Genomic DNA, 14513 nt, shown 5'->3' with positions numbered 1-14513 from the left:
GGGAAGTGAGGTTAAAAACAATTCCTGTCTCAGTCAGCTAATCAATAACTTGCAACCTGACTGAAAGAAAAATGCAAGTAGGAGTTTAAACTTTCCTACTGTGTCGTCTCAGGTGTCTCCTGCTGACTAAAACTGTCAGCTGTACTGGCAGTATTTATTAAATGAACATCATTCTGTTAAAAGTAGGCCATTTTGAGGAATAAAAAATGCTCAGAATGAGATTTGAAATTCCTATGACATTTAGAAGTTACTTTTATGTGGTGTGGTCCAGTATTTCATGAAACACCGACTTCATGAGCAAGTGCAAATTTTATCTTTTGTCACCACCTGGTGGTAGCACATTTTTTCACCTTTTTTTTTTTCCTCCTGTGTTTAAGGAAAATTTTCTAAAATAGAAAAACCAGTTAACTCTGGTTTGGATAGTTAAGTATTAATGTGTGGTAAGTACACTGTACATAATAAATATCTGGTGAGTGAATGAATGAATGAATGAATGAAATGTTTTTGTGTATTGCAATGCCTATGATTTTTTTCATTTGAATTGCATGGAGATCTGAATTGTGTTGATTAAGTGTTCCATAATATTATCTTGTTTTAGGTAGTTTTCTTTCTAGAAAGTAAAATTAACCTTTGGCTTGAGCTAATAGAGCTATATGATTAAAAAGTGGTTACCTACCTTTCATAGTTGGTGAAAGTAATTATATACTTCTTGAAATTTAAATACATTGTGTTACAACACTTTAAAAAGCTTCTAAAATATTTTACATGATCCCAAAACATAGGGGAAAATTTGATGAAATCTCTTATGTTTGACTGAAAATCCTTAAAACTGTTGCAAAGTCTTGAAGAACTAATAAGGGGGGGGGGAGAGCCAATTTTATACTATTTGTTGTAGACCATCGCCACCTTGTGGGCTGAGAAAGAGTACTATAGGCTATGAATCTGTTAAGGTGGAAATTTTTCATTGCTAGAAAATGACTATTAAAAGAAATTTAAAAATTGTAAACAACATATAGCATAAACCTTACAACATACCTATCAAGCCACCAGGTAAGTTAAAATGCCAAGTTACATGTGATTAAAAATTGTGATCACTTATTTCTGAGCTCTCAATTTGGCTATTAGAAATGTGTGCCTTGAATTAACAAACTTCCAGTAAGAACACACCAAACAGACATACAGACTAAGGCCAAACTTGCACTAATGTATTTTTAAAATTTTTAAAAGCTGAGGTTCATATAGAGGAGTCAACAACTGGAATACATTACATGTTTTTTTTTAATTACACATTCTCTGCTTTTTCAAAATTTCCCTTCCTGCTTCAGTCCAAGGGAAGCACCAATTTCCTCTCACTGACCTGGTAAGTGTCTAAGCCTCTGGACCATTTTAAGTACCTACACAATTTACATAACACTTTTGAGGCTCAATTTTTGTCTCTTAAGGAAAGAGAATAAAATTTAAACATCATACTCTTCCTCAATTCTGCAAATACAGCACAGAAATTTGAAGACTAAAGGCAGTTTGCAATAATTTCTCTGTTTTCAATGTTATATTGCTGAAGATATAACCTACTTTAAAAAAAGGTGATTTCTGTGTGTTTTTTAAGTTATGAGAAAGCAAAATGGCCATTTGTCCAGTATGACTTTATGGACCTATCTTCTTTAAAGCAGAACTAGTGGCAAATAGCTTTGGTATTTCAAATTAGTAAATTCAATGGTATAAAAACATGAATGGAGAGATTTTCATGGCTATAAAATATACCCATTAGTGGTCTCTTAAAGCAATGTTTACACTAAAAAAATTTCCAATAGCTCCTTCATGTTACCAGATTCTGTCAATTCGTGACTACTTGTTGAACACTGACTTTGTTAAAGGCTTTATGAGAATTATAAACTGAGAATTAAGCCTGTAATATGTGAATCCATGAAGCAAACACAACCATATAAGGTTGAAACAGAAATTGCATTTTCATCTTTGTCACTGATAGTGCACACCGTTCCTTTTTTTAGGAAGTTCCTCTGTCCAGAGCAGACAAGAGAACTTTTACAACGTCAAACTATTCATGGTGAGTAGAGTATTAAAATAAATGTTTTAAATGTTCTTAGGTCACTTCTTCAAATCATAAAAAGTTGTCTAAAGTCTATAAGTCAAAGCATATTATCCAGGCATGGTGGCGCACGCCTGTAATCCCAGCACTTGGAAGGCTGAGGAAGAAGGATCATTGCAAGTTCAAGAACAGCCTGGGCTAGAAAGTGAGCTCAAGGCCAGCCTGAACTGCATAGTGAGATCCTATCTCAAAAAGACAAAAATAAATAAAAATAAAGCATATTAATATTAATGTTTGTACAAACCCATATGTGTTTTATAAAAAGAAAACCAGAAATGTGGGGAATACGGATTAAAACTGTACATTATATTCTAGATGCACGTTCAACTCAAGGAGCAAAAATCGTGGGAGGATGGGAATGTAAAACTACAAGAACATAACATAATATCATTTCTACTAGTGCCATGAATAAATTTAACTCTTACAATCTTATTTCTATACATAAATGATTGTTCAATTCACATTTTGCATATAAATACACATTTTTATTATATGGATATATTGTGTAATACTGCAAACACCCGAAGAGTGCTGATCTACAAAAAGAGTAAATGGATTAGATGTTCTGAGCGTGGAGTTTTTCAGCTTAGCAATTGGCAACTTCAGCATCCATGTCTCTGTTGAAGCGATTAAAAAAGAATCATTTCCCAGAACTACAGGTGCACAACAGATTGGAGTCATTATGCAAAAGAACAGAAATCTGGAGAGAAACCCAGAGAATAAAAAAGCCATGTTCCTGGCAATCCTTTTGCCTTTAACTCACTGCTTTTTTTTTTTCTCAGTTCTATTTGGATATACAACATGAACTATGAAAAAATTATAACGGATTTGAAGTAACCCATTCAAGATTAGAAATGTATGCCTTGAATTAAACTTCCACTAAGAACGCGCTGCAGAGAGATACAGACTCTAGGCCAAACCTGCATTAATGGATTTTAAAAAGCTAAAGTTCATATAGAGGAACTGACAGACTGGAATACATTACATGATTTTGTAAAGTTATACATTTTCTGCCTCTTCGAAATTTCCCTTCCTGCTCCACTGACCAGGTAAGTATCTAGGCCCCGGGGCCATTTCAAGTACCTAATATCTCCATCTCAGAGCCGGTCTGCTGATCACCATTTATGTTCTGAGCTCTTTTCTAAGCAAGAAGTTTGAAGATGTACTGATGACCTCGCCCTTATGCCTTTCTGATTTGGCGGTTAATATCCTGTGAGTCTAAAATGACTTTACTCAAACGTTCTCCCAAGCGTCTAACCTTTCTTCTTGCGAAAGTGAAATGAAATGAAATGCTAGAAAGCAAAATATGAAAGAAGTATTGTAAACAAAATTAAAAACTAAAAGTCTCCAGAGATGTTCAGATGCTTGGAAAAGACCACTTACAAAGCAGTGTAAAAAATGAAAAGAGGATAGGCAAGGTGCAATCAAGTGGGCCACACGAGTGCAGAAGTCAAAGGTAATTTTAAGGGAGAAACGGAATGTGATGAGGCAGAGAGGTAAAGGAGAGGCTCAAAGGAGGTGACAGACAAACAATAAAAGTGTTCCACGGTGGCTGAGAGGAAGAGCAAAGGAAAGAAACTGATAACGCAGATAGCTGAAGGTGCTGTTAAAATATACCAAAGTCTTGGGTTGATCATTGAACTTTTAACTATGAGTGTGATCTTAGGAAGCCAAGATCACATTTAAAGCGTTCCCCACTAAGCGGGAGGGGGTGACGACCGGGACTGTTCCTAATCCATTTGAAGGGTAACTCCTTTTACTTCTGCTCGCCACTCTTTCTCCTTTGATCTTTCCTGAAGACAGAGCGGGAAGCAAAGATTTTGTTTTTCAAGTAAGCAATCTAGAACACTGAGAGGAAGAAGTTGGAAAGAATCCTGCTAGAAAAGTTTGGAAGAGGGATGCGTAGGAGTACTCCAGGGGACGATCTGGCCGGGACCCACTGGAGCTGGGGAGATCCGGAGGAGTGAGGCAGGGGCCGAGAAGGCGGGGGAAGGGCGGCGAGACGGAGCCGGGAGCGCGCGGCGGTGGGTGGGAGTGCGCGCCACTCTGCCCCGGGACTTGGGCGGTCTTTCTCACCATTGTCCCTCTGGCTTTCCGCCCGTGAGAGCATTGTGAAACATTTCCTTCCTCCGGGTCACGGAGTCCCTCCCTTTTTCAATGGAATGGCCGCTCAGCTTTTACTTGGGGACCTGGGAGTAGAAAAGCTGAGCCTTTGCGCTTTCGTAACACTGATGCAGCCTCTTCCCTTCCTGGTAGGAAGCGGAGGGAGGGGTTGGGAAAGAAAACCGATTTCCTCCTTTCTCTGCTGCACCCCATCTTGCTGCACCCAGCGATCGCCACCGGCCCCTGACTAGGAAAACGGGGTTCCTAGACGTTACTGCCCGTCTGGCCTAAGGCCTGCAGCGTGGAAGGACGCGGGCTGGGCAGGAGTTGGTCATTTCTCCAATGAAGACGAGAAAGCGCAGTTCCCTCCCTAGGCTCTAGGGAACTGAACCCTGTTCCAGATCACCTATTCCGGAAATGTAACCCGCAGAGAGGTCTGGGGGGCGGGGGTGAAGGCCAATGCAAACACGTTTTAAAATCTAGAGTCTGGGTTGTGCCCCCTGGCCCCACACCCTCACCTGCTTTCTAGCGAGAAGCGCAGTCATCCAAATTTTCCCCTAAAAAAATTGAGGCAGAGAGGGAGAGCTCGCTGCCGCAAAGAAAGGAGCGCATGGTGGGCTAGGGAGATGGAGAGGTGCCCGGGAGTATCTGAGAGGGGACAGCCTTGGCTCCTTTCCCAGACAGGGAATAAAGGACTATGTGGGAAGAAGGGAAACTCGGGGGCAGCTCTAGGGCAGGACGTGTTAGGGAAGGGACTCAATTCTTCACTCCTACTCTCTCTCCTGGGAACTCAACCCGGCGCGGTAACAGTGTTCCCGCTCCGGAGGGGCGGCAGGAAGGCAGGGTGGTCCAGGAAGTCAGCAGGGGAGAGGCACCAGGGCAGGGAGAACCTTCTCCCCTCAGCAGCCGGGGCTGTACAAAGTGCTGGTCACAGCGCCCCTTCTGCGTCTTCCGCCCCCAGATTGACTAGCCGTGGCGCGAAGCCAGCGCGGAGGAGGCCGCCCCCTCCCCCGCCGGGGGCCCGCGGCGCTGAGCGTGGTTCTGCACCGACTGAGCTCAGGGGGCGGCGTCTTCACGTTGGAAAGGCCGCCAAGTGGGAGGAGGGGCCGGGACTGTGGACTATAAAGGGGCAGCCCGGGTTGCCCGGTTCTTGCACTCGCTGGAAAGCGGCTCCGAGCCAGGGGCTGTTGCAAAGCCAAAGCACACAGCCGGGAGGAGAGGGCAGAGTCCTGCTCAGAGCGAGCAGCACCTCGGCCAAGGCAGACGACGAAGTGGCGCTGGGCTCTGATCTTCCAGTTGCCTGAGCCCCGGTGGTGTCTCAGAGCTCTTCTGGTTCCCGCAGCGCCTGCGGTGCGGTGCTTCCAAGCCGGCCCTGGAAGAAAACCTTCCCGCGCGCCACCAGAACCCCAGCGTCTCCGAAGTGACTCTGAGAGCTTCAGCTGTTGCTAGCTCTGCGCGTACTTTCAAAGAGTAACAGCAATTGTTCATTTCATCCATCCAGAGAGACGCCAGAGAAGCTGTGCTCTTCTGACCCGAACAAAAGCTCTGCTTCGTTGGGCGCGCTGGGGCGCACGGTGTCACCCGAGGCTCCGGTGCAGCGAGCAGTCCCTGTTGGGAACCGAAGGCACACTCCGGACGGCGACATGGGAAACGCGGAGCGGCCCCCTCGGTCTCGGCGCCCCCAGGCTGCACCGTGGTTGCTGCTACTTCTCGCGGCGACCCCAGTACTGCTGGTCGTGCCGGGCGCGCTCGGGCGCCCCGCGGAGGAGGACGAGGAGCTCGTGCTGCCGGCTTTGGAGCGCGCCCCAGGACACCAGACCACGCGCCTCCGCCTGGACGCCTTTGGCCTGCAGTTGCACCTGGAACTGCAGCCCGACCGCGGTTTCTTGGCGCCTGGCTTCACACTGCAGACTGTGGGGCGCAAACCTGAGGCCGAGGAGCAGCGTCTGGACCCTGCCGGCGACCTGGCGCACTGCTTCTACTCCGGCACGGTGAACGGTGACCCCAGCTCAGCCGCCGCTCTCAGCCTCTGCGAGGGCGTCCGTGGCGCCTTCTACCTGCAGGGTGAAGAATTCTTCATCCAGCCCGCGCCTGCCGCTGCTACCGAGCGCCTCGCCCCCGCTGCCGCCAAGGAGGAGCCTCTGGCGCTGCCTCAGTTCCATCTCCTGCGGCGAAGGCGGCGGGGCGGCGGCGGCCCCAAGTGCGGAGTCCTGGACGCCGAGACCCTGCCCGAGAGGGGCGCGGAACCAGAAGGGGAGGACGCAGGGCCGCAGAGGCCACCGCGGGACCCGGCGCCCCCCCTGGCCGGGCAGCCAGCAGGTAGAAAGTTTCCCTAGTTCTTTTGGCCATTCATCCCCGTCCCCATTTTCCCTATCCAGTGTTAATGGAGGTTAAACTCCAGCTCGCGGGCAGGAAAGTCGGTCTGTTTGGGTTGGTGGACAGACGAGTGAGTTTAACTCCTGCTAGAAAATTTAATTTTATTTGTCCAAATAATGAATAACGAAGAGAGGCCGGGAAAAAAAATCATTGATTTTCCGCAGACGGAGATAAAGTACTTGGACTGGGAAGGGAGAGTTTGTAACCCGATTCTTTACATCTTCGCCGAGTGAGAGCGCACATGACTTCTTTCCATTCCTTTGCTCTCCTTTTAACGTTCTCATGTGCGCTCTTTGGCTGGCTTGCAGCTTCGCGCTGAGTTTTGTAACCGCCGTGCGTGCGCCCAGCGCTCAGAGGGCGGAGATAGCTTAAGGGAGCGAGAGTGACCTCCGAGTGTGCCCGCAAGCCTGGGCCACTGAGCTACCGTCTGTCCTGTCGGCTTCTGTCTTCTTACCCTCTTAAGAGGCCGAATGGGGTGGCGGGGCCCCTCTCTGGAACCTGCTTGGGAGGTCTTTGCGCGGCTTGCCCCGCCTGCGATCCCTCCTACCCCGCCTCTCAGCCTGCGCTCCCCCTCGCGGCCGTAACTCGGCCCTCAAGTACTGTGGAACGTTACTCGCGGCAGATTTTCTGTGGTGGTGTCCCTGACTCTTGTTCCGTGCAGGGCCTGCTATCAAGTTCTTTTAATTTTATCACTCGAATCCTTTTTTAAAAACAAACAAACCAAAAAAAAAAAAAAAAAAACTTTCTCACATGCCTTGTTTAAGAATTGCCATTTCCGCAGCTGATCTGCTCCGAGAAGCAGTTATGTGATCACAGCCGGGTTGAGAACTTTCCTGGGGGTTGGTCTCGGTGTCAGTAGCCCCAGGGCTCATTTCCAAATAATCAGCCTTGGCTGGCAGCATGAACTTATCTCACTGGGGCAGTGAGAGTGAGCCAATGGACTGTTGGTCGGAGTGGGTGGTCCTTGCGCCCGGAATTGGCCTGAGCAGAGCGCCCCAGGGACCCCTGGAATGAGAGCTGAGCAATGCAGGCTGAGATTCCTTCAGGTCCCGCCCCTTGGCAGCAGCCCCAGCCCTGCCCCTGGCCTTCCACGTGGCGCAGGATGATCTCATTCAGCATTTGGGTTCTGGCTTCCAGAGTGAAAGAGTGACTCAGGGCGCCCTGCCTGCTGCTCTTGCTCCAGCTTTTTACTACAGCTGGGTAGTATGATGTGCATACGGCCTCGCTCAGATTGTAGAATTCCAAAGAGGACAAAAGAAATCCTGCTCGCACACGTACTAAAAAAGACAGATCATTCCTTTCAGCACGTTTTATTTTTAATTTCAAACGAAAGAAAAAAACTTTTAAAAATAACCATTTCCAGTAAAAAAGAGATGCAAATATTTTTTGTTATTATTTTTCGGATGTATTTTGGTTTTATTTGCTTTGACTCATCTGGCTTTCCTTGTATACTCTGGGCAGGTAACTATTCTTGGAGAAATTGCCAGTGAGAAAACTATCTCTCTTGTTTCTTGACAGGAACTGGAAGTGTAAGAAAGAAGCGGTTTGTGTCCAGCCCTCGCTATGTGGAAACCATGCTTGTGGCTGACCAGTCAATGGCAGAGTTCCATGGCAGTGGTCTAAAGCATTACCTTCTCACCTTATTCTCGGTGGCAGCAAGGCTGTACAAACACCCCAGCATTAGGAATTCAGTTAGCCTGGTGGTAGTGAAGATTTTGGTCATTTATGAGGAACAGAAGGGGCCAGAGGTGACCTCCAATGCTGCCTTCACTCTGCGGAACTTCTGCAATTGGCAAAAGCAGCACAACCCACCCAGTGACCGGGATGCAGAACATTATGACACGGCGATTCTTTTCACCAGACAGGTGAGAGCAAGATGGCACCAATCACCATACTGTCCTTTTGAGAATTAGCATGGTATGAAACAAAATGGAAAAGAGTCATCTCAGCAATGTTTTCAGTTGTCTTACATGTTCTTATTTAATTCTACCATAACTTTAATATCTGAAATTACACAGTTCTATTTTAAAAGATTAATAAAAGTTTTAATGAAAATCACATAGATTCATCCTAGCTCAACAATAATGAATATAGATGCTCCAAAACATATGTGAAGACCCATTCTGCTAAAAAGTTAACTTCCAAAGCTCAGACTGTTCTTTTCAATATGAAGATTTATCTTTACTCTTTTTTAGGACCTGTGTGGGTCCCAGACATGTGATACTCTTGGGATGGCAGATGTTGGAACTGTGTGTGATCCTAGCAGAAGCTGCTCTGTCATAGAAGATGATGGTTTACAAGCTGCCTTCACCGCAGCCCATGAATTAGGTAAGTCTATTTAAGAGTACAAGTTAAGTCTAATTCATAGATTCTAACTGATAAAACAATATGTTAGAGAGGTAGAGTTTGTAGATCATGTTACTATTTCATGTACTCGTGCATTTTAGAAATGACTATAGGAAATATTTTCCAGTATTTCAAACGTCTTTGTTAGAATAAAAAGAATATGAGCTATGGACATTTGGAAATTTACATGTTCTTTTACACCCTTTGGAAAGTAGGCATCATATCTAAAATTCATTGTTTCTTAAATGTATTCGTTTGTGCTGAAATATCACTTTGAGACAAACTCAGTCAATAGGGAAAAAAATGCTGCCGATGACCTGTATTTTAATAAAAGCTTTGGACTGCTTCCTAGGCCATGTGTTTAACATGCCGCATGACGATGCAAAGCAGTGTGCCAGTCTGAATGTCGTGAACCGGGATTCCCACATGATGGCCTCAATGCTTTCCAATTTGGACCGCAGCCAGCCTTGGTCTCCCTGCAGTGCCTACACGATCACGTCATTTCTGGATAATGGTCACGGTAAGACTCTCAAGCTCTTCTAGATGGTGCCCAGCTTTTCTTGGATAGTATTCTACTTAGGTAAACTCTTTGTTTCTATTTTTATTTTCCCTGTTTCAAAACTATTTTTCACTGTCAGCATCGTAAATATTCAGCTCTTCATTTCCAGTGAAAGATAGTGCTTCTAGAAGTCTAGACCTAGACTTCTAGGTCCCGAAGTCTGTTCATTCACATTTTGAGAAGAATAATAACTTCCTATCATTGTTAAGCCAGAAATAATTTATTGAGAATCACAACTAATAATCCAAAATTCCTGGCCTTTTTATCCCAAACTATACAGCCCTCAAATTACTTTGCTATGCATGATTTTATATGATATACATTTTGCAAAACCATGCTGTCGTTAACTAATTACTGATACTAGTATTGTTTCCTTTGCAGGGGAATGTTTGATGGACAAACCACAGAATTCCATACAGCTGCCATCTGATCTCCCTGGGACCCTATATGATGCCAACCGGCAGTGCCAGTTCACATTTGGAGAAGAGTCCAAGCACTGTCCCGATGCAGCCAGTACGTGTGCCACTCTGTGGTGCACTGGTAATTCTGGCAGCCTGCTGGTGTGTCAAACCAAACACTTTCCATGGGCTGACGGCACCAGCTGTGGAGAAGGAAAGTGGTGTGTCAACAGCAAGTGTGTGAACAAGACTGACAGGAAACATTTTGATGTGAGTTGAAGCACATTTGCATCCCTTTATAATTCACAATTAGAAAAAAAACCAAAGTAATGTTTAAAAGATTATTTTACCAAGTTAAATGCTCCATCTACGTCCTGTAACAGGAATACAACCTAGCTTAATTTTAGAATTGAGTCTTAGTTCCTTGTTATTTTTTTTTCCTTTTCTTCCTTAAGAGGTCTCCTTGGATAACTCTAACTAACTCGGATGATTTGTGTCTTCATTAGACTCCTGTTCATGGAAGCTGGGGACCATGGGGACCCTGGGGAGACTGTTCCAGAACCTGCGGTGGAGGAGTTCAGTATACAATGAGGGAATGTGACAACCCAGTCCCAAAGAATGGGGGGAAGTACTGTGAAGGCAAACGAGTGCGCTACAGATCCTGCAACATTGAGGACTGTCCAGATAATAACGGTAGGTAGCAATGGATTTCCACTTTCAGTAAGTGGGGTAAGAGACGGAACCTACAACAGGTGGATAAAGGTTGGAAACTGATAATGTCATCATATCGTTCTCCTTCCAGGAAAAACCTTTAGAGAAGAGCAATGTGAGGAACACAATGAATTTTCAAAAGCTTCCTTTGGGAGTGGCCCTGCAGTGGAGTGGACACCAAAGTATGCTGGTGTCTCACCAAAGGACAGATGCAAGCTCATCTGTCAGGCCAAAGGCATTGGCTACTTCTTTGTTTTACAGCCTAAGGTACATATTTTATACTTACTTTTTGCCTAAGTACCAAGGCCTTGGCTTCCCACCTTTTATGCTACATTTGCTTTGCTTTCTTTACTCTGTTTTGCTCTGTGTTCAATTTTAAATTCTGACTTCTGTTCTTCTAAATGTAGCAGCAGCTGCCTGCTTTGAGTTAGTGTTGCTTCAAATTATGAATGAAGCTTAAATCCACCACTTAAGATTTTTGCAATTGCTTAGTAATACTCCTTTATGTAGAAAGAAATGCCCTTTAAAAAATCAAGTGCTTCTCTTGATAACTAGTTTTCACATACAACTGTAGTTAGATAAATTATATATTAACATAGCAACCAGTGGTTTTGAAAAATAGTTTAGGCATGGTCCAAAGTACTTGTTACTGGATAACCATCAGTAATATGTGCAAACATGCTTTTAAAAAGCAAGTCTGAGTACTGATAATTCATATGTTTGAGCATATATATTGAACAAGAAGTACTTTTTCCTGAGAGGCTAACCCTGTCTCTAACAAAGAAAATGCAGTTTAATTTGGTTGAGATTATCATGTATCATTAGCACTGTAGGCTATAAAAATATTCCTAAATTGCAGATTCAACATTTAGTAAGTGACTTATAAAGCACCTTCTATTGGCAGCTATTCATTGAGGCACTGAGGGTATACCAGTAAACAAATTGACAGAGAGCTCTATGTTCATTGACCTGAACTGTAGTGAAGATCCAATGACCAAACCAATGTTCAGAATTTATAATTTTTTCAGATGTCTGTCTGTACTAGTAAGAAAATAAAAAGCAAAAAAAAAGAGAAGTGTGTGCAGGTTTGAAGAATACTATTTTTAATTAGCCTGGTCCAGAAAAGAGAGGAAAATGTTTACAGGTATAACATCATTTCTTTCCCTGTTAAAGAATAACATCGGATGTGTGTCATTCTCTTTTCAGGTTGTAGATGGTACCCCATGTAGTCCAGACTCCACTTCTGTCTGTGTTCAAGGACAGTGTGTAAAGGCTGGTTGTGATCGAATCATAGATTCCAAAAAGAAGTTTGATAAATGTGGTATTTGTGGAGGAAATGGATCTACTTGCAAGAAAATATCAGGATCAGTTACTAGCGCAAAGTAAGTTTTGCAATGTATACTCTCTGAGCTCTTATAATCTAGATGTGGAAAATGCACTGTAAACAACTATGTTTTTTAAGATAAGTAATTGACTAGCCAGTGAATGAAAGACCTGTGTCTATTTTTCTTGCTTACAGACCTGGGTATCATGATATTGTTACAATTCCCACGGGAGCCACAAACATCGAAGTGAAACAGCGGAATCCAAGGGGGTCTAGAAACAATGGCAGCTTCCTGGCCATCAAAGCTGCAGATGGTACCTATATCCTGAATGGCGACTTCACTTTGTCCACTTTAGAACAAGACATTACTTATAAAGGTGTTGTGTTAAGGTACAGCGGCTCTTCCGCAGCATTGGAAAGAATTCGCAGCTTTAGCCCCCTTCAAGAGCCCTTAACCATCCAGGTGCTTACTGTAGGCAATGCCCTCCGGCCCAAAATTAAATACACCTATTTTGTGAAAAAGAAGAAGGAATCATTCAACGCTATCCCCACTTTCTCCGAATGGGTCATTGAAGAGTGGAGTGAATGTTCTAAGTCATGTGGATTGGGTTTGCAGAGAAGAGTGGTAGAATGCAAAGACATGAACGGACAGCCCGCTTCTGAGTGTGCCAAGGAGGTGAAGCCAGCCAGCACCAGACCTTGTGCAGAAACACCTTGCCCACACTGGCAGCTGGGGGACTGGTCACCATGTTCTAAGACTTGTGGGAAGGGTTACAAAAAGAGAACCTTGAAGTGTCTGTCCCATGATGGGGGTGTGTTGTCTCATGAGAGCTGTGATCCTTTAAAGAAACCCAAGCATTACATTGACTTTTGCACAGTAGCAGAGTGCAGTTAAGCAGTGTCAGGTTTGAGGAAAAGGCGGTGTGGAAGGGCTGGTGCACTGAAATCAGAGTCCTGGAGGGATCCCATGTATCTTGCCAGTTACCAGTGAGGTGTGTCAATGAGGTGGCCGTGTGGAGTTAGGTAGATGTTAGATCATGAGAATATTCTACCAGTTACAAATTTGATAGGGTAGCTATTGAGTATTAACCCCTGAGCAATGATAAAGCCACAGGGTATTATTATTTCTTTTGTTACATCTATGACAGAAACAATTGTCCAAAGAAGTCCTGTATGCCCTGTTTCCTGGTACTGATTAAATGCTTTGAGTAGTGGAGGTTAGGAAAAGTAAATCAAGAAAGATGAGATTTTAAGACATGGCTTACCTTATCTCACTGAAAATGGGGAGAGTTACAAATAGGATCTTTGACCAGCACTGTTTATGGCACAGAACGTTTGTAAATTTTAAGATTCGAGACTGTTCAACCTGAGGAAAAGTTTCAGCTATATGAAATACTTTATGACTCCTTCACCTTCTTCTGCCATGTCCATCTTTGTAGTTCATTTTCAAGAGAAGACAATATGTGTATTCATAAAAGTACATCAAGTCTACAAGGGCAAGAAAAAAAAAGCAGCATAATACTAAGTGCTGGTAAAAATTGAAGGCAACATGGTGACCTTGGTACCTCCAATCTGCTTTCTCTCCATATGTAAGCCTACTTTGGGAATTCAGATATAAGGAAATAATCTGTTTCTCACGAAAACAAATAAGATCACACAAAAAGCACGTAATGCCACAATAAGCATGGGGTGTGTAGAGCAGCAGGGACCCATGGGTTTGGGAACATTGAGATCATTTGTCTCATGGTGGGGACGTTGCTGAGGGGTAGCAGGTCCATTCCTGGCAGCTGATCCAGCAGTCATATCCTGGTGAATGTCTGTTCAGCTCTTCTACTGAGAGAATATGACTTTTTCCATATGTATATAGTAAAATATGTTACTATAGATTGTATGTACTTTATAAGTATTGGTGTGTGTGTTCCTTCTAAGAAGGACTATAGTTTGTAATGAATGCCTATATAACATATTTATTTTTATACATTTATTTCTAATGATAAAACGTTTAAATTATATCACTTTTGTTAAAGTGCATATAAAAATAGAGTATTTATACAATATATGTTACTAGAAATAATAAAAGAACACTTTTGAATGTGTATGTCTTATTTTCTGAGGTGGTATTTGACTCTTGGGAAGGAAATCTTAAGAACAAACGTTGACTATGAGGACAATTTTTTCATAATTTCTTTGGAAATAAGATTGAGTTCCAATGAAATATATTTCATGTATCCTTGATTTATAGAAGTACTAATAAAAGAGGAATTTATGATATCCTTACTGATGCTTGTTACTAATATATTTAATAATATACACCAGTGGTTGGCACACTTCTGTAAGGAACCAGTCAGTAAATATTTAAGGCTTTTGTGGGTTTTACCATTTCTGTGAACACTACTACGCATTGCTTTTTTTGGTACCAGGAATCAAACTTAGGACCTTGCACTTGCCAGGCAGGCGCTGTGCCACTGAGCTTTATCCCTGTTTTCATAGGCATGAACATAGTCATAAATAATATGTAAATGAAGGGACATGGCTGTGTTCTAATAAAATTCTACTTACAGAAATAAATGATGAGCCAGATTTTTTCTA

General features: G+C 43.5%; 1 protein-coding gene across 1 annotated transcript; it reads left to right on the top strand.

Moving 5' to 3' along the window:
• The first annotated feature begins 5649 nt into the window (after positions 1-5649).
• On the top strand, positions 5650-14201 carry Adamts1 (ADAM metallopeptidase with thrombospondin type 1 motif, 1). Its single transcript, XM_005375601.2, has 9 exons — positions 5650-6529; positions 8105-8451; positions 8782-8914; positions 9285-9452; positions 9873-10159; positions 10396-10582; positions 10692-10867; positions 11807-11982; positions 12120-14201. The coding sequence occupies exons 1-9, from the start codon at positions 5854-5856 to the stop codon at positions 12817-12819; spliced, it is 2850 nt and encodes a 949-aa protein (XP_005375658.1). The 5' UTR covers positions 5650-5853; the 3' UTR covers positions 12820-14201.
• The last annotated feature ends 312 nt before the right edge of the window (positions 14202-14513 follow it).

The sequence above is a fragment of the Chinchilla lanigera genome, unplaced genomic scaffold, assembly GCF_000276665.1.
Source record: "Chinchilla lanigera isolate Chin_1 unplaced genomic scaffold, ChiLan1.0 scaffold00006, whole genome shotgun sequence".
In the NCBI taxonomy this organism is placed as follows: domain Eukaryota; kingdom Metazoa; phylum Chordata; class Mammalia; order Rodentia; family Chinchillidae; genus Chinchilla; species Chinchilla lanigera.
Note: the sequence above shows the minus strand (reverse complement) of the source record. Positions and strands in the feature narration are given on the sequence as shown.

What these genes read in the sequence shown, in the direction of transcription:
- Adamts1 (XM_005375601.2), top strand. Translation starts at nt 5,854, where the DNA reads ATGGGAAACGCGGAGCGGCCCCCTCGGTCTCGGCGCCCCCAGGCTGCA. An exon ending in ATTTCTGGATAATGGTCACG is followed by an intron (nt 9,453 to 9,872) that starts GTAAGACTCTCA and finishes TTTCCTTTGCAG; the next exon opens with GGGAATGTTTGATGGACAAA. An exon ending in TCTTTGTTTTACAGCCTAAG is followed by an intron (nt 10,868 to 11,806) that starts GTACATATTTTA and finishes TTCTCTTTTCAG; the next exon opens with GTTGTAGATGGTACCCCATG.